This window comes from Trifolium pratense, linkage group LG5 (genome assembly GCF_020283565.1).
Source record: "Trifolium pratense cultivar HEN17-A07 linkage group LG5, ARS_RC_1.1, whole genome shotgun sequence".
NCBI lineage: Eukaryota > Viridiplantae > Streptophyta > Magnoliopsida > Fabales > Fabaceae > Trifolium > Trifolium pratense.
The window spans coordinates 9,311,677-9,337,651 of record NC_060063.1 but is presented as its reverse complement, the minus strand read 5'-3'; the positions used below and the strand labels follow the sequence as shown (position 1 = coordinate 9,337,651).

General features: G+C 31.9%; 1 protein-coding gene and 1 non-coding gene across 4 annotated transcripts; both read right to left on the bottom strand.

The window, feature by feature from the left end:
• Positions 1–15,798: 15,798 nt before the first annotated feature.
• Positions 15,799–15,874, bottom strand: TRNAI-AAU. Its single transcript has one exon. It is a non-coding gene; the product is annotated as a tRNA-Ile (tRNA).
• A 4,345-nt stretch (positions 15,875–20,219) lies between these two features.
• Positions 20,220–25,975, bottom strand: LOC123887486 (pentatricopeptide repeat-containing protein At5g55840). Of its 3 annotated transcripts, XM_045936811.1 has the most exons (5): positions 25,598–25,975; positions 22,209–25,154; positions 21,781–22,086; positions 21,433–21,657; positions 20,220–20,329 (listed from the first exon to the last, which is right to left on the bottom strand). In XM_045936811.1, exons 1-2 carry the CDS (start codon positions 25,630–25,632, stop codon positions 22,244–22,246), a joined length of 2,946 nt encoding a protein of 981 aa, XP_045792767.1. In that variant the 5' UTR covers positions 25,633–25,975; the 3' UTR covers positions 20,220–20,329; positions 21,433–21,657; positions 21,781–22,086; positions 22,209–22,243. The 3 variants fall into 3 exon arrangements, with proteins under 3 accessions (XP_045792767.1, XP_045792764.1, XP_045792765.1); XM_045936808.1 differs by having other exon boundaries at positions 21,757–22,086; positions 22,209–25,975; XM_045936809.1 differs by having other exon boundaries at positions 22,209–25,975.

Here is a 25,975-nt window from a genome sequence, read left to right as displayed (position 1 = left end):
GTCCACTAAAATGCTCAGATCAGAACCTTCTGTTTGGCATCAAAAACTTTGAACATCACAACTTGATCAATACAATCTGCTTTTCTTCACTCGAAAAGACTTTTACACAATCAGCTTTTCTTTACTCGAAAAGACTTTCTCACATACACTCAATTTAACATGAAAGAAAGACTTGAGAGGGTTACAATATTTGTGGGGAGTATGGGAGAGAGATTTGAATTTCATATCCAACTTGACATGTCACTAAGTTGTGCTGTCAATTTTGTTGCGAATAGTGTGTTATCGTTGCTTCAGTAACATTACCGTTAGTCCAATTTGCACTTCACTTTTGTTCCATGGTTTCTATTGCATTTATGTGGCCCATATAAGTCCATAAGAATGAATCTCTTCCTAATTTAGGGTTGGACAACTTGTTATGCAAGTGGGAGAATAACCATGTGCTCATTTGTACTTGTTTTGGTGACTCATATCCTTTGTTCACAACGGGATAACTCTTGTTGGATTTTTATCCCCTTTATGTTCCCTTGTTGTCGTTGGCAAATATCTTCCATCCACAATGTGTATGTGGAAGTTGCTTTTAAATGGGGCTTTACACTTTTGGATCCAATAATGGCAAGGCCCATGAATAATATTTATTCCATGTTTGACATAACTCCAACATAAGTGTTTCCTTAAAAGTCTTGGTGAGACAAAAAGGAATATCTTCATGTGAAGCTTTTATATCATTTTGGCTTTGACTTTAAAATGCTTCATTTGTTTCTACTCATTGCTTCTATGTTTTGCTTGTGCATTGGTTACTCATCCATAACGTTATCGTTCAAGTAAAGTAACATTATTGTTGAAACAATTCTCACAAAACACATTAGTAGATAACAAGATAATCATAATTAAAATTAATTAACATGTTTATTATCTTTAAAACATCAAATAAGAATTTTGTCCTCAACAAAGATGTGGCAATCAGTGAAGAAGAGCAATGGGATTGGGAAGCTGCAAGCACAAGGTCAGAACAAGCTTTACCATTCACTTTTAAAAATGATGAAGTAAGTGATACTCTACCAGTTACTGCAAGAATTGAACCAACAGTAGCACATGATGAATCTCAAGATAGAAGATCAGAAAGAAAAGTAAAGCCACGTGTATGGAGAAAAGCTATGGAAGATGAAATCCAATCCATTGAAAGAAATAATACATGCAAGTTAATGTCACTACCTGCTAAGAAGAAGCCAATAGCAGTTAAATGAGTGCATAAAGTGAAGCACTTACCTGATGACTCAAGTGCAAAGGCAAGACCTATAGCCAGAAGACTCTCACAACAGTCTGACATTGATTCCAAGGAAATGTTCTGTCAATCAGGTGTAGTGACAAATGTTGCAACAAGATGTGGAACATCTGACCACAGTGTGTCAGAAACTCAATTGGAAAGCTTGGTACCAGTTGCAAGATTGGAAATAGTAAGACCTGTGGTGGCAATAGCAGACCAAGTTAACAAAGGAAAGTTAAGCTTGGAGTATTGTCCCACTAACAATCAACAAGCTGATATAATAACTAAATTTGTGAAGAGAGATCATTTTCTCAAGCAAAGAAGGAAAATGGGAATTGTCAGCTTTGACAGTTTGATTTAAGGAGAAATATTGGTCAGGAAGAGTTTTAATTAAGGAGGAGTATTGGTTTTGTGATTCAAACTCATAACATGTTCATCCTCTGAAGCTGTAGAGCCTCTGAAACTGTAAAGCCTATGAAGCTAGAACAAGTTCTGACTCTGATGTCTGAAGTCAGTATAGGCTATGAATCTTCTTCTTGGTTCTGATACGCGTTTCTGTTTTCTTAGTTAGTAGTTAGCGGTTAGTTAGTGGTTACAACTGGCATAGTTTGTTAAGTCAGTTACATGACATTTTTTGTGTATATAAACAGTTGTAATATCTCATTTGTAAATAACGCAATGCAATAAGATTTTACTTTTCCTTTATTCAATTTATGCTTATTCTAATTCATCATCTTCTCTCATTTTTTTTCATTTTTCATTCATCTTTCATTAGTCTGTGTTCTTTGTTTTGGGATTAAATCCCCAATAATTTCTAGCTAAAAATTGATTCACAGCTCGTTATCTTGATTTTTTTAAACAATCTCACATTATTTTTTGAACTCTTCATAACAGATAAAAAAAATTGGTTACATCTTTAAATTAACTCATATTTTTAGAGAGGAAAATTAGTGCGAGGATGATTGCAAATTTGCAATGATTGGCTTTTGAAACAAACTAGAAAATTAAAATGGAAACATGCACAGTTTGTTATTTACCAATAAACAGTAAATTTAGTACAAATCTTTTCAAAAAGCCCTTCAGATTCAGAATATATGGCCTGTACTGTCTAATCAATCATGATAGTCAAAATTACATGATACTCATTCATTGGCGTCAAAAGTTTACATTCCTCTCGCAAGTTTATCATGCATTATATATTATACAGTGCAATACATTCAATCATTCAGAATAACGAGGGAAGAAATAACAATATTCTCCTAAATATATATAAATTTAAAAAGTATTTTTGTTTTACTATATGCAAATCATTTAAATCGTTAAATTTTAGGAACAATTTTTTTATTATTTTAGCATACCCTAATAAAAAAACTCCATGGAGATTTCACAAGTCTTGTCAGTAATTTGGTTATTTTTCCATCGATGCTAAAAAATAATATTTTTTTACAAGTAAAACTATTAATGCGCTAACACCAATATACTATGAATATGATTCAAATTTAAAAAATATATTATGAATATTTTAGTTATAATGTAGTACTATTTTTTTGTTAGCATGTATTCATGAACCAAGAATCGAACCACTAATCATACAATTAAGGAACCAAAACATTTACTACTTGAATCAATTTATTATTTTTCCGTTAACCTAGTAGTAGTATTATTATAGGACTTATTTATGATTCTATAACGAGTAACTTTAATTCTTGCATGCCCATATATACATACATACATACATAGTTTAATATTTATTGCGTCAACAAAAAAAAATTTATGAACTTGAAACAATTTAATTTGCAAAATGATAAGTATGAGATAGTACAATATAAAATAAATTTAATTTTTAAATTATATATTGTACGATTTATCTCATACGATATTTGATAAACAATGGACAATAAAAAATAATATAAATTCTACTATGATGTCTTTGAAAATACATTTAGTTAGAGAGACGAAATATAATAACTTTCAGGATTAATTTATCATATTATATTGTCTCATTAAATACTGAATTGAGACATGATATGATAGTAATCCTATCATGTTTCTTATCTGCACACCAAAATAGATCCTTAGTGCGTATTAATGTATATGCACGTGTCTTTGTAAATCGAAATCGAAATATTAATAAAGGTCAGGGAGTATAAAGAGAGAAATGGGAGAGTAGAGAATTAATATATTTTTAGTAGAAAAATAGCATTTTAATATTTCATATAAATCATATTTGTGACGAAAAATAGTTTCACGATATAGTGAGGACAAAAAAAAAATTTGGTTACAAGAGATAAAAGAAGAGAAAAACAAAACAAAAGGGACTACTCCCTAATAAAAAATCACACCCCTAGGATCAGCGTCAATAAGGCTGAGCAACTCGGTAGAGGGAACTGTTAACAACACTACAGGAGAATTCGCTGAAGCTCCCAATTTAGCTGAAAGGTCTGCACACTTGTTGTCTTCCCGAATAGTGAGGACAAGATTAATTCTTGTTTTTATTTTGTCTCTTATTTCCCTTTTTTTATTGACTGTCTCTTATTTCCTATTTTATTTAATTTCATAACCAATTTCTAAATAATCAAAATTTAATGATAAAATGATTTCCTATCAAGACCCTTATTTTTTAAAAAAAAAAAAACTCAATATACAAACATATCAATGCAATAAAATACTAACTAATAACATGTAGTATTCTCTCCTTAATTAATTAATTTATTCCTCACATTAGACATAAACAGTGTTTATAATTAATTTAGGGTTGTGTGTTGTCCTATAATTTGCTCTATACCTCGGTATCTAGGCTAAGTCATATGACCAAATTCCTCATTCATTTTGTATCTATCCAAAACAATAATATGCATGGTCCGTGCCTCATCACTTTTATTTTTTTATTATCAATTTTCAGTAAAGAAGACACATATATAATTACAATTGCTGGAACTTTGTACACTTATTTTTATTTCTTTAATTTTAAATTTCATCGAGATGCTAAAATGAGAAATATTATTGTATTTATTGAATGACTCAAAACACCCAATTGTAGTCTTGCTGTCCACTATAATTTTGGGAGGTGTGTTTTTTCTGTCTGATTTTTATTTTCCAAATTCGTCTTAATATGTAGCTGACATTTGTAAAATTGCATATGGCAGAGTTTCAGGTGGAGAACATTCTTTAAACTAATAAGAGGAGAGGAATTTATATGCAAAATTAAATTAAATTATTGAGGTTTTGTATAATCTTAAGAGTCATGCTAACCGGTGTTCCGAAAAAATTTTAGAATTGAAAATAACACTTTTTAAATTTTTGAAGAGTTTACTGCACAAACTCTAATGTCATATTACTACAGTGCCCCATTGAAAAGTGAATTGAAAAGAATCCGATGCTAGAGAGGAAAAAATTCCTTTTTATTCTAAACTTTGGTGGTGAATTTTGGAGGTATTTATCAAATAAATAATATCTTTGGCAATTAAAGTTTTACTATCTGATCAATAAAATAATTTGATATTTGAGAAAATTACTTTCTTTTACTAAATTAGTCATTTATTTTTTTAAAAAAATTACATCTTTTAACCTAACTTTCATTCTTAGTGCACTTTTTTTTTTTGGTATACTTCTTAGTGCACTTTTATTACCAATTTATATGATTATTACGATATATATATATATATATATATATATATATATATATATATATATATATATATATATATATATATTATAAAAATGTTTCACTACTCAGCACAAAAATCGGTCCTTAACACATGTTTCTGCCAAAAATATAAAAATTAAAAAAGATCTTGAATTAACTGTATATGCACCGTCAATGTAAAGTTGTTTTACACCTGCATCCAATAATATACAGACACATCATGTATGATATTTAAAAACACATGATGTATCACATTTATTAAATGATGTGGCAACGTATCATTGAATGTATGTGTAAAAAATCTTGACACCGACAATATACGACGATTAAACTCAAAAGTTCTTCTAAGTTTTGATGAATTAGCCAGATATATTTAATTCATCAAACTTTTTTTGTGTCACCTATTATGCATTTGATAAAAAAAAAACAATATTCCTTCAGTTCCTTTTTACTTGTTGTTTTAGAAGGAAAAAAAAAATTGTTTCAAATTACTTATCGTTTTGATAATTTAAGGTTATATTTTGTCTATTATACCCTCATGTAAATTCTAAATATTTAGGAGTAATTGTTGAAACCGTAAAAGATTTAATATATATTTGGAAAACTAAAGTTTTTTTTTTACATAACATATTAATTTTTTTTTGGTACATAATATATTAAATTTATTGGAAAAAGAAAGTGTGTGAAAAAGAAAATGTATTTATTGGTGAATTAAAATAAAGGTATAATAGGAAGATAAAGTGCAAAAATACAATTTATTAATCTGTTTTTTTTTTTTTTCTTTTTCCAAAACGACAAATAAAAATAACAAAAGAAGTAATAGTTACTTACCATATGACCTCTTATTCTACATAGCATTGGGAGCATCGATTAATACGAAAGATTGATTTCCAAAGAAATAAATTTGTTTTCAAACCTAGTTTTATTTCTATAAAAATAAATCACGTCAATTAAGTTGATAATAGCAGTAATAACAACATTTTTATATTGAGGTGACCAACACCTTTTGTAGATATCCAGAACAATATCAATAGAATAAGTGTCAATAATCTATATAAATCTATAAAACTAAGATACTAATGAAAGGTCAATATTGTCCTTACTTGCATTACATGTCCCTCTCATTTTTATTTTTTTTAATATCCCATGTTTATGAATTATGATGGTGAGTGGTATAACCAAAGCTTAAAATGGAAAAAGCAAATACAACTCTGCATTGATTCTCAAACACTAAATTGAGAAAAATGGTTAGTAATTAAGTGATAACACATGAAAAAAGGGTCTGCATCAAAATCATGGGTATTTTTATATGAATTATTTTATTTTATTTTTTTTATAAGCAAAAATTGAATTATAAGGAGTACAAGGGGTACTCAACCCTTACAATTCAAAGGTAATCACCTCATATTCAAACGAATACAATCCAAGGGATTATTACACCAGTCATGAAAAGCCACAAAATTATTGCTCCCTAAGCGGCCTATAATCCAAAACCAAGCAATATAAATAATTTGGTTCACTAAAGAAGAAACATTAGCGAAAGCTCCTCTAAATAAAATATTATTACGCTTGCTCCAAATACTTCATGTCGTCGCCAACCAAATAATGTGCCGGAAACTCTTGCTATTATTACCAAATATTGAGTCTCCAAATAAATTAAAATGACATGAAGTACTAGTATCAATGAACGGAATCAGCTTGGTTCCCATCCAATTGAAGACAATATTCCATACTTGTGCTGTGACGTCACATTTGAAAAAAATATGATGGGTATCTTTCACTTCGTTGAAACAAAACACACACCTTCTCTCATGGATGTTTGCGATGATGCCTTTGTTATACAGGGCCTCCCTAGTTGGTAATTTATTCAACAACAATCTCGACCCAAAAATGCATACCTTCGATGGAACATTATTCAACCAAACATTATTCAACCAGACTTGTTTTGCAAGGCCATATACACTGTTTTAACAGTAAAAAGACCAGCAGTATGTGAAATCCATTTTCTCCTATCGCTCATCTCCCTTTGTGGCCGCACCGCTTCCAAAATTAAAAGAGTATCGTGCGCTACTACTGTTTCTGTATCTGATATCTCTGCTGTCCATTCGAATTTCCACACCCAATTGTTGCAATCCCAAGCACCCATGGAAGATATTTTATTGTCTTGCTGCAAAGATTTATTGTAAAGTGCGGGGAACAACTCGCGCAAAGGAGTCGCTCCTATCCATTATTTTATGTTTGCTTTTGAGTATTATTAACGGTGACTCATAAATGTAAAAGTGAATCACAATTTATTTTTTTTGGAAGAAAACCTCACAAAATAAGTCTACATCCACCATTAATGGTTCAATTATAAGGTGAGAACATCTCTCGGTGTACTCTACCGAGAGATGTATATTTATGAACCAAAAGAATACCACATGAGATGAAATTGAGAAAAAGATAAAAGCAAAATCCAAAGGGGACAAATAGTAAATTAAATTAATGAAAGGTCAATATTGCCCTTGCTTGCACTACATTGAGCCACATATCCCTATCATTTTTTCTTTTTTTTTTAGATAGCTAATGCTTATGAATTATGATGGTGAGTGGTGTGACCAAAGCTTAAAATGGAAAAAGCAAATATAGCATTGATTCTCAAACACTAAATAGTAACTAGAACATCGACCCGTGCGGTGCACGGGTCTGATCAGCTGTAAGATATATAATGATTAAATAAGATATAATAATTCCAATAATGTAAGGTATATGAAAAAAATTGTGTAACATTAAACGACAGTTCAACAATAATTTTGCATAAATATTCATACAATGAAAATTATGTTATATTACGGAAGACTTCCTTATAGACCACATTCGAAGTCTTAGTCGTATCTTCATCGTCGTCATCGATGATCAATATTTTTAATCATTTTCTAGAAGTAACTCTTGAAATTGCAACATACAACTGACCATGTGAAAACATTGGCGACGGAAGATCTCAACATGCTTTAAAGATTGTCCCTGACTCTTATTAATAGTCATCGCAAAAGAAATCATTATAGGAAATTGTCTCCGTTGAAATTTAAAAGGAATTCTCACGTCAGATGGTGTCAGAGAAAATCTAGGTATGAAAACCTGATCACCAATATTACTTCATGAAATAATTTTTCCTTCAAGAGCACGTTTTCCCAATCTCGTAATAATAAGTCTTGTTCCATTGCATAATCCTAATTTTTTATTCAAATTCCTTAATAGCATAACTGGAACTCCAACTTTAAGTCTCAACTTGTGATTTGGAAGTCCCGACGTAGAAATCGTGTTCAAAAATTCGGGAGTATGAACATCATCCACTGTTTGACCGTCTACATTTTGTGTGAGTGGAGTATCATAACTCAAATATGTTTTTTCTTCACCAGGAATTAAATCCAACATATAATCATTTATTGTGTCGACTATTGAATTTTTAGGAGCTAGTATAGCTCTATTTTGGAAATACGCTATATCGTTCATGTTTTATAAAAGTTGGGGATAGGTGCTTTCAACGATAGAAGCAAGAGGATCACCTGAATTTGGAATCAATAAATCTGATAGAATGTCAAGTTCTAAATCATCGTCGTTGTCATCTCCAATTTCTCCATCGCCAAAACCCAAAACCCATTCAGAAAACAATCTTCTTTGTTCAACGTCTGCACTCGAAGCACCACCGAGAAGCCTCATGTTTTTACTCAATATTAAAACTTCACAAAAATTCCAAAGAACCGAAGAATTAATAGTAGCATGAACAACTTCTGGCCTTGTACCTTTGGGTATTACTGGTAGAATTTGTCTAAAATCTCCGTCGAAAACAACAACTTTTTCACCGAAGGGAATGTGTTTATTTTTTCATCAACAGACTTAAGAATATCTTTTAAAGTTCGATCAACAGCTTCGAAACAGTGTTTGTGCATAATTGGTGTTTCATCCAATATAATGAGCTTTGCTTTTTGTATTAATAGCGCCAAAGGGCTTTTAGGAACTATGGTACATGTTGAAAACTCGTCAACATTTAGAGGAATACAAAACCTTGAATGTGATGTTCTAGCGCCAGGTATAAGCAATGCAGCGATCTCACTTGAGGAAATTGTTAAAACTATCTCACCTTTTGAGCGTAATGCGGCTGACATGGCCCTCTAGATAAATGTTTTCCCTGTACCGCCATAACCATAAAGAAAAAACACACCAGGTTTGTTTTCGTTAACTCTTGTCATGATTGTGTCATATACTTTATGTTGCTCTTAAGTCATAATTGACATCAATCTAACATGTTCCTCAGCTAATGATTGTCTGTTATAATTCAATTTGTTGTGTATTAAACTATTTTGTATATCAGGAACTAATGATGTGTCTGCTCTAGGCATTGAAGGATAATCTTTTAAACTCTTCCCACAACTACGTAACATCATCTCAACTCAATATCTGCTAATGCATATTGTATCAATTATCATCGGTTAATATTAAATCTGGAATGTTAAAATCAAAATAATGAATGTGATTAGTGACATGACTATGGTTGTGTTTGGTTGTATTGCAAAAAAAAAATTGATTTAGCAGAATTGAGTTTGATAGATTTGATTTTGGTTAAAAGTGAGTTAAACAGAATTGATTTATGTTTGGATACATTAACGTAAAAATAAAGGGTATTTATAAAAAATATCAATTCTTTTTCCTTTTTTTTTTTTGACAATTTTTTTTTCCAATTTTAAAAAACTACAATTTAATAAACTTCATAATAAATAATTTAAAAAGTGATATAAGCAAGATTACGTGAGACATTGAAATGTAAAATATGTTTTTTTTTTAATAGATTTCAATATTGTTGAAGGTGTTATAGTATGAGAATATATATATAACTTTCCAAATCACACGTGATAATAACTTTCCAAATCTCACATGATAATTATTCTCTAAATTTATGATCCGGTAAAAAAAAAATCATTGATCAGGAAAGACATAAAAATATTTTGTGATGAATAATATAGTCAACAATAATTTTGATATGATATACTTTTAAAATTTATGGTGCTTATCAATTATTGCACATAATTTTAATCACAATTGATATATTTGCCAAAATGGTTGGAAATATTGCCTTGCACTTAAGGATTGCGGGTTCGAATCCTAATCAAGACAAAATTGTATTATTTTTTAATAAAAATTGCAAGATAAAATAGAGGAAAAACAGGAAAACAAATTAGGGTTTAGAGTCTGCTTGTGTATATAAGCTTATAATATAAAAGATTAGAGAAAAATGGTTAGTAATTAATAGGGTTGTCAATTTGCATCCGGTGGAGCGGATCCCCGCGAGGATTGCCCCATTTGGAGCTCCGAAAACAAAGATTTTATCCCCGTGGGGATGGGGATGGAGGCAAAAATCACCCCGCAGGCACTTCGGGGCGGGCATCGGGGACGAAGCATCCGTCCCCGTGGATTCCCCAAATCCGTCCATATATACACTATATATTATTATTATTAATATATATTAAATGTTGATTTTTTTAAAAAAAAAGTAATGGAGTCATCCATATTATTCTCCACCGATTGTTCGCTAATTTCACGCGTTCATTGCGTATTGCGTTTTCCAAGTTCCAATTCACAATCCTAGAAAAGTGGCTACTTTCTCCTAGACTCTTCCATTCCTCTACGTTACTTTTTCTGCTCAACTCCACCCTCACGGCCTAACTCCACTCCTCATCTATATGATCATTGCAACCGGCCAACACGCAACAACTCTCTTTCTCAGCATTGCAACAACCACAACAACTCTGTCTAATAGTATCATGTTAATATTTTGTCAAGATATTTACCAATTATCAATAGTTTTGAGATATTTTGGTTATGAACTTTTGTATGATTATGCATATTTTGCTATGAAATATTTTGGCTGTTAGGTTTTGTATGATTATTAGTAGCCAAATGTTTTTGCAATGTTTTTTGGTTATGAATGCATTATGTGTTGTTTTTATTTTTTTAAAAAGAAAGGCGCAAAATATTTGTATTTTTAAATAAGACAGAAAAATAACGTCATACTACTGTCATAAATTGACCGAAAAATATAGAAATTTTGTTAATATTTTATACATCCGTGGATCTCCGCAGGAACCGTGGGAATATGTGGGGATGAGGATGAGGACAAATATTCCCCCTGTGGGGACGGGGATGGAGGCAAAATCTCCCCCGCATGCACTTTGGGGCGGGGAACGGGGAAGCTTCATCCGCACATTCACTGCTCCGTTGACATCCCTAGTAATTAAGTGATAGCATATGAAAAAAGGATCTGCATCAAAATAATTGGTATTTTATGATGAATTAATTTATGTTAACTTTGGAGTATTATTAATAGGGCTTAATTGTACATTTGGTTCATTATCTTTTAAAAGTTTCAAATTAGTCTCTTATTTTTTCTTCCGTTTAATAAGTTAGTCCTCCCGTCAATTTTTTGACTAACGCCGTCAGATGTGGACATGTGACAAACAGAATATGAAATTTGACTTAATGGCCATTGGCCGTAGGTAAAAGTCAGTGAAATTTGACTTATAGCAACGGCACTGTCCGTAGGTAAAAGTCAGTTTCACAAACATAAACCACAACAACAACCAACCTCCGATCCTCAACAACAACAACCAACCTTCGTGAGATCTTGAAGCAAAAGGATGAAGATCTTGAAGCAAAAAGATGAAGATCGAGAAGGAAAAGACCGAGGAGTTGTTGAAAGCCAAAGATGAGATCTTGAAGCAAAAGGATGAAGAAATTGAAAATCGTGGTAAGGAACAGGAGAAACTTCAAGTTGAGCTTAAGAAATTCCAGAAGTTGAAAGAATTTCAAACTATGTGAAAATATATTGAATTTGGATTTCCATTACATTCGGTTGACAGTTGAATTGAGATTGGAAGCTCCAGATCTGGACTGTGTAATCTACGGCGGCAATAAGGCAGATCGACAGATTTTTTATTTTTTTTGAAGCTTTGTAACTTTTGCCTATGGACATTTTCTGTTGCTATAGGTCAAATTCCTTGTAGTGTGTTTTCCATTTTCCATGTGTCCACATCTAACGGCGTTAGTCAAAAAATTGACGGGAGAAACTAACTTATTAAACGGAAGAAAAGATAAGGGACCAACTTAAAACATAAAATAAAGATAAGAGACCAAATGTGCAATTAAACTTATTAATGGTGGTTCATAAATGTAAAAGGGAAGGACAATTTTTGTTTGGAAGAAAACATCACAAAATAAGTCTACATTCATCATTAATGGTTCAATTATAAGGTGGGAACATCTCTCAGTGTACACTCTACCGAGAGATGTATATTTATGAACAAAAAGGATACTACATGAGATGAAATTGAGGAAAAGATAAAAGCAAAATTCAAATGGGACAAATAAAAAAATAAATTAAGAGAAAAATAAACTTTAGAATTATGGGATGAAGAAATAGTTGATTACCATTGGTGAAAGTGCACTTTAACTATATGAAATAAGCTTCCTCAGCAAATTAGTGGTTTTTTTATTGATAATAATTTGGGTAAGCCTAGTTTTAGGCTTATCCGTGTGTAAGGAGGTTTTTGCCTAGTCTCCCTCCTTCTTTTGTATTTCTCTATATATATTTTTTGAGGCAGTAGCACTTTGCTACTCCTCTTTTAGGAAAAAAAAAGTGCACTTTAACTAATTAATAAACTTTAACTAATTAATAACTATTATTGTTGAAACAAAAAGAGTATATTATTGTGGGCATTGAAAATAAAATTATTTAGTCGCAACTGCCGCCCCTCATATGGTATTATTTTGAAATGTTGATTTTTTTTCAAGTCATATTTAATATATTATAAAAATCTCTCGTAACTTTTTTTTTTTACAAAAAAAGGTTAACTTATTTTAATAACTTATTTTTTTTTACTTTTGCCCTTAAAAATTTTGAATTTTCTCCCTAGTTATGTTTAATATATTATAGAAACCTCTCTTGCAAAAAGTTAATTTTTTTATAGAAGGATTCATTAAATATGAATTTTTATGAATAACTAATATACATCCGCAAAAATATCGCTCATAAATTTTTTGAAATAGATATCTCAAATTTTATCTTTAGTCCCTATATTTTCTACTTATGTATCAATACAACTATCTATTTTTTATAATTTCTAAGAGGACCAATATTGTTACTCATAGATTAATACAAGTGTTTATTTTTTATAATTTCTACGAGGACTTATATGTCTTTAAAGTCCACGATTAATTCATTTCTTTACCTATTATATATAGTCATTTCAAATTTATATTCATATATTTTCACGCGGACCTATATTTCTACTCATATATTAATACGTGATGGTGGCTCTGCAAGTGCACAGAATCGCAACCAAGTAATAAAGTGACAAGTTATCGTTCTCCACAGGGATTGTGCCAAAATTACTAGTTTCTCTTAGGAATTTAGATAATTTGTATTCGCTTTGTTTGTTTAGATATAGTTGTGCGGGTAAAAGTATATAGCAGGAAAGTAAATGACTATAAAAGTAAAAGGTGTGTGTGTGTCCACGCGGGGTGGTTAAGTGTTTTCGAATCTCTCTCTTACTTCTGCTTGGTGGTTAATTTTCTTTATTCCCCTCTATTACGATTAGTCTTTATAAAATAGGTTCAGGAGCACTCTTTGCTTATTTCTATTTCAAACTGGTTAGAGCCTAGTTTAGGTTGCCTTTACTGCTTATATGTATCATCGCCCCAGTCGATTCCACTTTTTCGTAGTAACTTATACTTAGGTATCCTTACCCTTAAGGCTCAATTGTTTCGCAAGTTGTCACGTGTGCCTAAACTAGTTCTCACCCTAACTTCAAGTAGAATTTATTGTTCTTGAATTAGCTTTAAAAATACACTAAAACCTCATATACTAAATTTAATTGTCTCATGGAGAATCCTAGTGTACGTCCTTCAGTCGAGAGAATTAGCTTCGTTTCCTATCCGGTACCCGCTAATATCCTTAGAGTTTATTCTAATGTGATCAGTATTAAAATAAAGAATAAAAATCGGACAATAAAAGAGTTTATATAAGAATAATTGAATTTAAACCCAAATTATACAATACCAAGCATTCGTAAGGGAGTTCATCGACTCCACCTAACATAGGAAAAATAAATTACAAAGACAATAACGAAAAGAACCTTATTGGCCACGGAGTTCCTTGACCTTTCTTACCTCCTCCTTAGAGTTCTCCTTACTCTAGAGTGAGTATCACTATTGTTGAGTGATTTATGAATGAATAATAGTGATTTATAGTTTTTCATGTGGGTTTGGGCTTTTTCTGCGCGTCCATTGCACCCATCGTGGCAACGATGGCGTGTAATTTTGCATCATCGTGGCCACGATGGATCATATCGTGGTACGATGGAAGATCTTCTCCAGATTTTCTGCTTTCTTCAACCGCCTTTATCGCGCCACGATGACAAGTCATCGTGGTACGATGGAAAAAATTTGTTGTAGATTTTCTTCAATTTAAACCGCCTTCTCATCGCGCCACGCTGGATCTCATCGTAGGTACGATGACTTGTGCTGTTTATTACGTTTTTGCCCTTTTTTCTGGTTTTTCCACTTTTCTTGCTTCTGGGCCAAGTAACTTCATTTTTCCATGTATTTGCTTGCTTTTGGGCTTCAATTGCTATTAAAACTACCCTAAATTACTACTAAAAACATCATATAATTGACTGTCATCAATACGCATGCTTAAGATTTCGTCTTTTAGTCCATATCCACAATTCACTTCTTTATCTATTATAATATGCATGCATACTTTATTATAATTTGTACTCGAAACTGTATATTAATACGTAGACCTATTTTAATTTTTTATTTCTATAGGGCCTATATTTCTATTGATATATCAATACGCATGTCTATTTTTTTTTTATAATTTTTATGGGACTTATATTATTACTCATATTAATACACATGCCTTTTTTAAAAAAAATTTATTTCTTAGGGGGCCTATATTTCTATTGATATATTAATACGCATGCCTATTTTTTTTATAATTTTTATGGGACCTATATTTTTACTCATATTAATATACATTGCTTTTTTATATAATTTCTACAAAGACTAATATTTCTACTCATATATTAATAAAAATGTCTATTTTTATAACGGGATTAATTTCACGCTATACAATATTCGCTCTATAATAAAAAAAAAAAATCGAGGTAACGCCGTGACCCGTGCATACATATATATATATATATATATATATATATATATATATATATATATATATATATATATATATATATATATATATATATATATATATATAGGGGAGGGATCAAATTACACCGGTGTAACATTTGAGTAATGTTACACCGGTGTAACATTTGAGTAATGTTACACCGCTCAATAACGCTTTAACGAATACAAATTTTACAAAATCCACCGTTGGATTGAAAGTTTATATTGTATAGATCATCCATGTTAAATTTTACAAAAATGTAAAATCGTTTAATATGTTATTGACATTGATCAAGATTACCGGTATTCTTAATGAAATCCTTCACAATGGCTTGAAGAAAATGATGCATGTCCTATGAAATATCAAAATGATGCATGTCCTATGAAATATCAAAATGATGCATGTCCTATGAAATATCAAAATGATGCATGTCCTATGAAATATCAAAATTAAGCTTAAAAATACACTAAGTCAAACGGGATGCATGTCCTATGAAATATCAAGATTAAGCTTAAAAATAAACTAATCTAAATGGGTCCATAGTAGATGTTAAAAGTGCATTCCATCGTTTTCCAAAAAAAAAAAAAAAGAGTAGTGCATTCCATAAAGAAAAGAAATGGAATGAGATGCTTAATTGCACTTTTTTCGTTAAAAATATAAAATTGGCCCATGCAGGTCTCGAACCTGCGAGAGGTTCGCGTTATTAGCACGACGCTCTAACCAACTGAGCTAATGGGCCAATTGGTTTTTACTTGGATGCAAATGCTACAATATAGTAGTTACTTTACGTGTTAAGATCTCATGCCATTTGATAGTTATGATGATAAGATAAAGTTAGATAACATAAGAGGGATCAATAAGAATATGATAAAAATATCATTTTAAAGGTGAAATTTTTTGCCACTAAACTACTTAACAAAAAAATATATGAAAAAATATAATTGCTCTCGTTTCTTATCATATGTTTAATGTGTATTTAATTATACATAACAGATTATATTTTGATAACACGAGTATGGATATGATAAAATAAAAAAAAATATTTCCCTGTGACAGAATTATGTTAAGTTTTTAAATTAATTTTTATGTATTACAAATATTTCTAAATTTTGAAATATGAATTTTAATTTAAAATCATAAAAATTACATTTAATAATGTTTACAGGGATGTCAATGAGCCGATGATTGAGCAGAGGGTACTTTACCACTCTTTGTTCCACCGTCTAAAATGTTTCTCATCCTTGTACCTGTTAACTATAAAATTTCTATTATTTTCAATCAAACTAGTTGTAAAACAATAGTAAATTTTAATTATAAAACAAATAAAAAATTAAAATATTTTTGTGAGTCTTGTGACAGTAATAAACATCATATATAAACAAATGTATACACATATTGTGTGAAAATATAATTAAAAATAACTTATAAAGTACTTAAATATACATTTATAAATGTTAATTTTAATAAAGTTTTTGGGACAAAGTCTTTGTAGGGTAGGGGATAAAATCTCGTCCCCATCCCCAGATCTCTCTCAGGTAGATTTTCTTCTTCATCCTCACTCCACGAAAAAAAATTATTCATCTTATGATTTCCACACGGGCCCCGCCAGGAATTCCCATTTACATATGAAATTGACATTCCTATAAACATTACTCCCTCCGTTTCAAAATGTAAGTCGTTTTGACCATATTACACAAATTAAGAAATGTAATTAATGTTGTAGGAAAAAAAAATTATGAGTTAGTTTACAAAATTGTCCTTCATTAATGGTATGAGAAAAATAAATTGAAGAATTGAAAGAAGAAAGAAAAATAAATAGTCAAGGGTATAATAGGAAAAAGAGCATTAAATGCTTCATTGGTAATGTAAAGTGACTTATAATTTGGTAAAATTATTATTCTCAAAGTGACTTACATTTTGGAACGGAGGGAGTATTAAATATTGTTAAATTTTATAAAAACCAATTCTAGGGTGACAATTGACTTATCCAATCATGATGACTAACAAAATTATCAATCAAATTAGATATACTAACTGACTTATTTTTTGTACCATTTTTTATCTATTATTTCTCGATGTTTTCTCTCCCGACCCCCGTGTTTCTTTTATACCCCTGAATTTCCAATTTTACCCTTGAAAAAACTTCGATTTGTAGAAATTGGAGTTTTTTTTGCCTTGAAAACAAATTTCGGTTTCTAAAAACCGAAATTTACTCTGAATTTGCACTAGAAAAAATTCGATTTCTGCAAACCGAATTTTTCTGCAAAGACAAAATTGGAATATTGGGGTATAAAAGAATCACATGAGATTGGGAGAGAAAGCATCCTATTTCTCACATATTGTGATAATTAAATGAGCCCTCAGGCCCACATGTGAAAACAATCTTGATTCTACCTATGCGTAACAAGAGAGTCGTATGATATTTAAGTTTCTCTCCCAACCCCCCTCAATTCTTTTCTACTCCATGAATTTCCGTTTTTGTCCTTGGGGGTACTGTGGTTTATACGAACCGAAATAATATGATATGCTGATAAATTTCGGTAACCACTTACCGAAATCTGGGACATTTTGGTTCGTAGGTACCGAAACAATTATTTCGGTAAACTGCTACCGAAAATGACCTAATTTCAGCGACCAACGTACCGAAATCTATGACATTTCAGTTCGCAGATACCGAACAAGCTGACGTTCGTTTTCTGTGTACCGAAAACGCTAATGTTCGGTTCGCAGTTACCGAAATGGTCTAATATTTGGATTCGGTGAATATAAACCGAAGTTTTTTGGCAAAAATGTTTAAAACCGCAAGGGGCAAAATTGGATTTTTGGGGGGTATAAAAGAAATGAGGGGGGTCGGGAGAGAATTGATTTTAAACTTATACTGCTAAATATGAAGTTTTTTCTCTAATTGTTACCATTTCCCAATTAACTAGTTTCATATTTTGGTGGTCTTGTATGTTTCTTCTACTTTTTCACTAAACATTTTGGAATTGTACTTAGACGACATAATGTATTTAAAAGTACACTTTCAAATTAAGTATTTTTTTTTTTGTCAAAATCATATTGACTATTGAGGGTGAGGAAAGTTTAGTTTGTCCTTCATCTAATACCAAATTAGTGTCCACATATTGTGCTATGATGAAGCTGAGCCATTTACAATTGATATGAGTGAATCTCATCTCACTAGTAACAATGAATCAATGATATAAAGGAGAAAGTTTTATGTGGTCATATACACAAAAAAGAAATAAAATATAAGTTATTAAATAATGTGAACAAGTTTAGTTCAACTGAAAATTGTCGATATTGCTAGGTTTAATGTGTTTGATTCGGTATCTTGTAATTACGTGAATTTCAGTTGTGCTTGTCACTTTATTTAGATCCAAAGAAAACAAAAGAATTAAATAATATATTTTTTATCGTATAATTTTTAGTTGAGAACATGTAACTTTTATTGATGTTTTCTCTTCCCACCCCCCATGAATCTTTTATCCCCCTTGAATTTCCAATTTTGCACTTGAAAAAACTTCGGTTCGTAGAAACCGAAGTTTTTTTTTGCCTTGAAAACAAATTTCGGTTTCTAAAAACCGAAATTTACTTTGAATTTGCACTAGAAAAAATTCGGTTTCTGCGAACCGAATTTTTCTGCAAGGGCAAAATTGGAATATTGGGGGGTATAAAAGATTCATGGGAGGGGGGAAGAGAAAACATCACTTTTATTTTTAGTTTTTTTCTGGGGTCCAGGGTCAATGGCATAACTCTGGACATATCTGGGCCCCCTTACTCAGTCCAACAAACACTGCCCACGGCCCACATCAACCATGATTAATAATTCATGTTAACATAGGTTGAATATATTTTTGTCACTTGCAAAACTTTTTAAATTGATTTTCATTTTAATAAAAAATTATTGATAATTAATTGTGAAAAATATATAAAATTTGTTTATAGTCTTCAGCTAAGGAATAAAAACACATTTGTTTTTAATAAATTTACGAATTAAAATGAATAATACTTTTTTTTACGGAATAAATAATACTTTTAGAATAACTAGAATTAAATTTGACTAATTTTATAGGATGAGAACATATTTAATTCTTTTAATATAGGAGTAATTAAATTTTATCTGATTTTTTATGTTAATTAATAAACAAAATCTCTCCAATCATGTCACTTAATTTCTCACTATTATGTTTATGACAAGTAATTTTTCAATTTTTCTAATAAATAAAAGTTTGCCCTTTAACGAAATCTTCACATCCGCTATTGAATTCAAATCTGTATCAACTATAACATCCTTTGTTTGTTAATTTCCCACTTTCTATTGGGTTGGTTGTTAAAAATATAATTAGTTAGAATTTCTAGTTAATTAGTATATGTATGTTTGATTTGTAGAAAAAATAAAATACCGTATGGATAACTTCTATTGTACTGTGTTTGATTTTAAATTTGTGTCTGAGATTAGATAAATTGGGGCCAAAGAATTAGATAAAAACTGAAATTCTTTATCACCACTAAACCTTTAATGTTGATTTTAAAACATTGATGATTTCTCTTCAATGGTTAATTGACAGCGGAAAATCGACCGAAGGTAGTGGTCGTGGGTGATCAACTTGCAGGGAATGTTTTTCTTCTCGAAGGGAAACTTATAATTGTATTTAATTTCTTCACCGGCAGTTATATGCCATTAAAAATATCAACTATGATATTTCGACACCTTGTGTTTCCCTACACCCATTCAATACCTCATTTTATCTCTATCTATCTCTTCCTATATATCCCTTCACCAACCTATCACATATATCACATCACTCTATCTCTTCCTCTCTCAAAGTGTATACACTTATATGTGGTGTCCCCCAAATATTTTCCTAAAAATATTACTGACCCTTGACGAGATTAACCTTTTGTGCAACATTTGGGGTGGCAAAAGTTAAGTTCAAATTAGGAAGAACATGAAATCAAGAGTTGAAGTAACACAAGCATACACCCAAACACAAAACAAACGCGCACATACATACATACATACATACATACATACATACATACATACATACATACATACATACATACATACATACATACATACATACATACATACATACATACACGCATTTAACATATAATGTTACTGCACAAGTACCTCACAAGAATGATTAATAAATCATGCAATCTCACTTCTCTTTGTAGCATCAACCTGCATGCAAACAGGAAAAGCAAATCTATCACTTCAAATGTTATCACTGGATTTACCAACATAATAACACTAATTAAAGGACATGAAAACTACATTTAACTGTGAAACTTAGAGAAACTGCATAACTAACTTTCTAACAAACTCTTAGAATTTCTGAAGGTCCTCATATTTATAGAGTGACGACCTTGGGTGTATTAGTCTTACACAAGATGACTAATACACCAACAGCTATACTTATCTTATCCTAATAGGATTAGTTAATCCGTGTAGTCTATCTAATACAGGATTACATACTATACACTTACATTAACTTCCTTTTTTAAAAAAAAAACTCGGTATCCAATCGAAGGACCGACTACATTTAACTTAATATTCCATTTAGATAAGCTTTTCCAGATTAGGTATTATTCAAGCTTATCTAGTGGAAAAATCAACCGTATAAAACGTGACCATGTGTCTGGAAGGATTGTCGAATAAAATGTGTCTAGAAGAGCCAAATATGCATTACAAGCCCTAACACAACTTCAGTTCTCGAGGTCAGGTGGTTATAATATTTTCATCATAACCTATGATCAGATTAAGTAAGCCACCAACTAACAATTAACCTAACCATCCGACGACAAGCCCATTTCAAATTATGGTGGCTTTACCAAATTCTTGAATTCAAACAATAGTTACACAAAACATGAACATCGTCTTGGTCAAGTAACATCCTATATTTTAGTTACAAGCGTACATATCTAGCTTCTAATGTCTAACCATAGACACTGATCAGGTCTGAATTCTCATCAACTTCAAAACAAAATTTCAAGGCTAAACACAATCCATTAGGTTGAACTCTTACGAGACTTTGGTCCTTTAATTTCATTATGTTTCAATATCATTCAATACCAACATAGGGTAAATAAGGATAATAAGATATCAGATTCATCTGACAAAATGATTCCAGACTTGAATTAGGAAACAACATCAATGAAACTTCTAACATAATTTTTTTAAAAAATACTACAATACATACTAACCACATAACCATAATTTAATTGACTTTATGAAAATTGTTATATACGAGTATAAATTTGAAAAATAATACAATAAATACTAACCACATAACAATCATCAAGTCCAAAAAGGTAATTGCTTCCCTGGCCTTGAATCATCTTCTACAACAGACTGAGAGGAGAAAAACTCTTCCGTGACAGCTTCTTTCTTGGAATAATATGTATATTCAATCGCCAGAGGAACTCCAGAATTTTTTGTGCCTTCCTTCACTTCTCCCGGTTCAGAAGTAGCATGTTCAAATGTTCCTTGCTTGCACTGAATGACTTCCCCTTTTTTAATATTACAAAAGATAAATAAATAAAGATTGAAGAATGAGATGAAATAAAACCAAATAACAAACTAGCTAAAATTGTCAATGCCATTGAAACCTGGAAAATATTTATTGACTATACCACTGACTGATATCACTTGTGTCGACATTTTACATGGATTTTCTTGCATTGAATCAGCAAGCAACTCAACCCGATTTTCCACTTTATTCTCTGGCATTGCACATCAACTCTCATTTATTGTGCCAGTAGGTCTGTTTCCAAATCTTCAGGAGTAGTTTTCTGGCATTCCACCAGCTGAAGCTGCTTTTCATGAGAATTTCATTTTCTTTCAAAACGTGCTTAATAGCTTCATTCTCTTCAGAATGATATGCACAGGGATGGAATCCTTCTTTTCTCTTTTCCTAATTGGTGCATGTGATGTCCTACCTGAAGCAGAACAAATAAAAAAATAAAGAAAATGAATTAAGAATCAAGAGTGCAAGAAAATGAAGAAAATAAAATGTGACTAGATGAATGGAATGCAAACCAAATCAGCAATATCATATTACCTGAGTAGCAAACCTGCTGTCTCAGCATCATGTGATTAACCATATTGCCTTCTTGTTTTGTACCTCATATGAATTAATTCTTTCCTTGCAATCATCAATAATTCATTCGGTCTTTCAGTGCCTCCATACAAATCTAAAGACATCAACTCCCTTGTCTGTAAATCCCTCAATAGCTTTTCACTTTCAATATGATAATTTCCAGCACAAATTGAATCAATAAGAACTATGTATATAGAGGTATTAGGCCAAAGATCCCTTTGTTTCATCTCTTCATAAAGTTTAAAAGCAGTGTGAATATCACCATCGGCACAAAGGCCAGATATAAGAACGTTGTATGCGGCAACATCAAGCTTCACATGAAATTTTTCCATTTCACTCCTCAATTCCAATGCCTTGGCAACATTCGCTTCTTTGCAATAGGTGTGCATTAATGTCGTGAAAGTAGCAACAGTTGGAACGACTCGCATCTCAAGCATGAAATCAAGAACGGGAATAGCATTGTCGGTCTTCCTTGAATGTGCAAGCCCTCTAATAATAGCGCTCATAGCAATACCTTGGGAGCCGACCCCGAGTTTCTTCATCTCATCTTGCAGCTCCATTGCTCCTTTTACATTTCCCATTCTACACATGCCCTTAATTAAAGTGGTAAATTGTTTACATGTGGGAGCATAGCCATTTTCCACCAAGGCATGCAGAATACGATGGGCTTGATCAAAAGCACAAGTTCTGATGAGTCCATTAAAAAGGGCATTGTATGTATCAGCATTAGGAGTAACTCCTAACATAGTCATTTGTTTTACCAGATCAAAGGCCATTTTTATCTCATTCCGTTCACAGAACTTACTTACAAGCATGTTAAACATAAAACTATCAGCTTCAAAACCTTCAACTGTCATCCTTCTTAAAAATTTCACAGCAACATCCAATGATCCAGACTTACAATATCCAAGAATAAGAGAGTGCCACGTTAACCTATCAGGCGCAAAACCATGTCTGATCATCTCATTGTATAACTTAGAACAGCTTGCCATGTCATGCCTCTTTGAATATCCATGCAAAAGAATGTTGTAAGTAGCCAAGGTGAAGCATAAACTTCTACTCTTCATTGTTGAAAGGATATCATTTAGCTTTGACAGTTTTCCCTTCCTTGAGTATCGATCCAAAAGAACATTGAATGCAATAGTATCAGGGCGAACACCTTTGTTTAACATATCTTCAAAAATATATAAAGCAGCTTTTGAATGTCCTTCCTTAAGAAGGCCATCAACTAAACTAGTGTACATAGCAGGATTTGGAGATAATAATCCTTTTTCAGTTGCCTTACCCGACAAAAGGAGTGCAGCAACTGTTTTACCCTTCCTGCATAGTCCTGCAATAAGACTAGTGTATGTATAGCTGTCAGGCACAAAATCATTCATAACCATCTCATCAAGAAGGGTAATTGCGTCCGATAAATTTCCTGATCTTGATGTCAAAGTAAGCACTGTGTTGTAGAAAAGACTACCAGTGGCATAAGGAATGCTACCAAGTCTATGCAGATATGTTTTGGCTTCATTAATATGTCCTCCAATAAGAAGTCCTTTCAATAGACCCTCGTATGTGAACTGACTCGGTAAATGGCCTAGACTCTTCATTTTATCAAACATAGAGAGCACTTTTGATGTGTCACCAGAATTTCCGTAACTATCTATGATGTAATCAAAAGCAACAGAGCTAGGCTTAAGACCCATCCTGCTCATGTGGTCCATAAAATACTCAGCCTCTTCAAGTCTTTTGCATCTACAAAAAGTGGCAACTAACACATTACTAGTAAAGTGATCTGAAACATGACCACTGCGGTTCATAACTGCATAAACATTTAATGCCTCTTTTAGGTTTCCCATCTTGCAGTAGTTGTAGATTAATGTTGAATAGAAAATCCTGTTTGGCACGAGTCCGGTCTTGTACATTTTACACATTATCTCCTTTGCATTATTTATCTTCCCCACTCTAAGAAACCCATTAATAAGTACTGAAAATGTAACAATATCAGGATTGACAGAAATTTTTAACATATCACCCAGCAACTGTACAGCTTCTTCAAGCAGGCCGTTCTTACACAATCCATCGATCATTGATGTATAACTAATATGACTGACTCTCACGCCATTCATCCTCATTCTCTCAAGAACAATAGAAACCAACCCAAATTCAGCGTGTTTGGATATTCCATTTAAAAGAGTCCCATACGACACTTCATTAGGTGTCAAACCATGTGAAACCATCGCATCAAAAAGTCTCAATGCCTCCTCAATGTTGCCAATGCTACAGTGACCAACAATCAAAGTATTGTAAGTAATAATGTTCGGTAACAAGTTACATGATGACATTTCCTCAAAAACTTTTGTAGCAACTCCAATCTTCCCCTCCTTAACAAATCCATTAATAAGAGTATTGTATGTGATCGCATTAGGATACACCATACTCTTCCTCATCCTTTTCAATATTAAATAACCTTTTGCACTTCTGCTTTTTCTACACAAATCATCTATCAACACATTATATGTACAAACATCAGCCGCAATACCCTTACACGCCATGAAGTCAATAAGCTCGGATGCTGCCTTATACCTTCCTTTCTTGCAATACCAATTAAGCAGAGTATTATAAGTGACCGGAGTTGGAAAATGACCGGTTTCTTCCATTTTCTTCAAGAGAAAACCAGCACTTTTAAACTTGTCACGTTCACACAAACCATTCAACAATATATTGAACGTAGCGACATTAGGAGAAACCCTATTGGCAATCATTTCTTTGAAAAAGGACCAAAACGAATCAACGTTCTGGTCCTTCACCAACAAACCTAGCACCATGTTACAAGTATACACAGACGGCTTAAACCCTCGAAAACCCATCAAGCGAAAAGTATTCACAGCATCACCAACCATGTTTTCACTTAAACAAACCCTAATGAGTAGGTCAAAAACAGCAGGGTTTGAATTACAAAAAGGGTATGTCTCCATCAAAGCATTAAAAACATTATTGAAACCAATAGGCATATGTAACATTTGTTTCAATGTTGTTTTTGCAAAATGATACATTCTAGCTCTAACAAGTATATGGGTAGTAGTGGAAATTATATGAGTTAGATGATTCATCTCCAAATTAGGTTGTTTGATGACCCAATTGAGAAATTTCAAAGCTAACATTCCATGAACAGGTCTAAGAGAACCTAACCTATAATTCATCCTATTAAGAGATTCCCAACGGTGTATAGTTAAAAAGGAATAAATACTCTTGTCCATATCAAAAACCATAGATTGATTCCAAAGGTAGAAACTTTATACTGAAAATTAGAAACTTTATGGTGAAAAAAAAGTGGGTTTAGAGAGGAATAGGGTAAGGGTTACCTTGAATGATGAAAAAGTGAAAGATGATGAATCATTTGTATGAGAATAAAGCCGTTATTGAAATTATCATCTCTTCTAGTTTTTTAGTTCACTCACCAGTTACTTCCGCCGCTTCAATTCATCTTTTCACTCACCAAATTTGTGAGCTGAAGTGAAAATTTGAACTTTATTCTCAATGCGAGTAAAAAAAAGGTATTTTGGGAAGTGTTTTGTTTTGGATTTAGAGCATAATTATCGGTCATGCCTTACCTGCAAAAGAACAGTTGTTGTCTGTATACGTGGATAATTGGCATTAGGCATGGAAATGGGACGGGTAGGCGGCGAATTTTGCGTTTGTCAAACTCAAACTCAGTCAATTCGATTTTTCCTCATCAAAAT

Bases quoted from the DNA above. Each gene is read 5' to 3' on its own strand.
- LOC123887486 (XM_045936808.1), bottom strand. From the start codon at position 25,504: ATGGTTTTTGATATGGACAAGAGTATTTATTCCTTTTTAACTATACAC.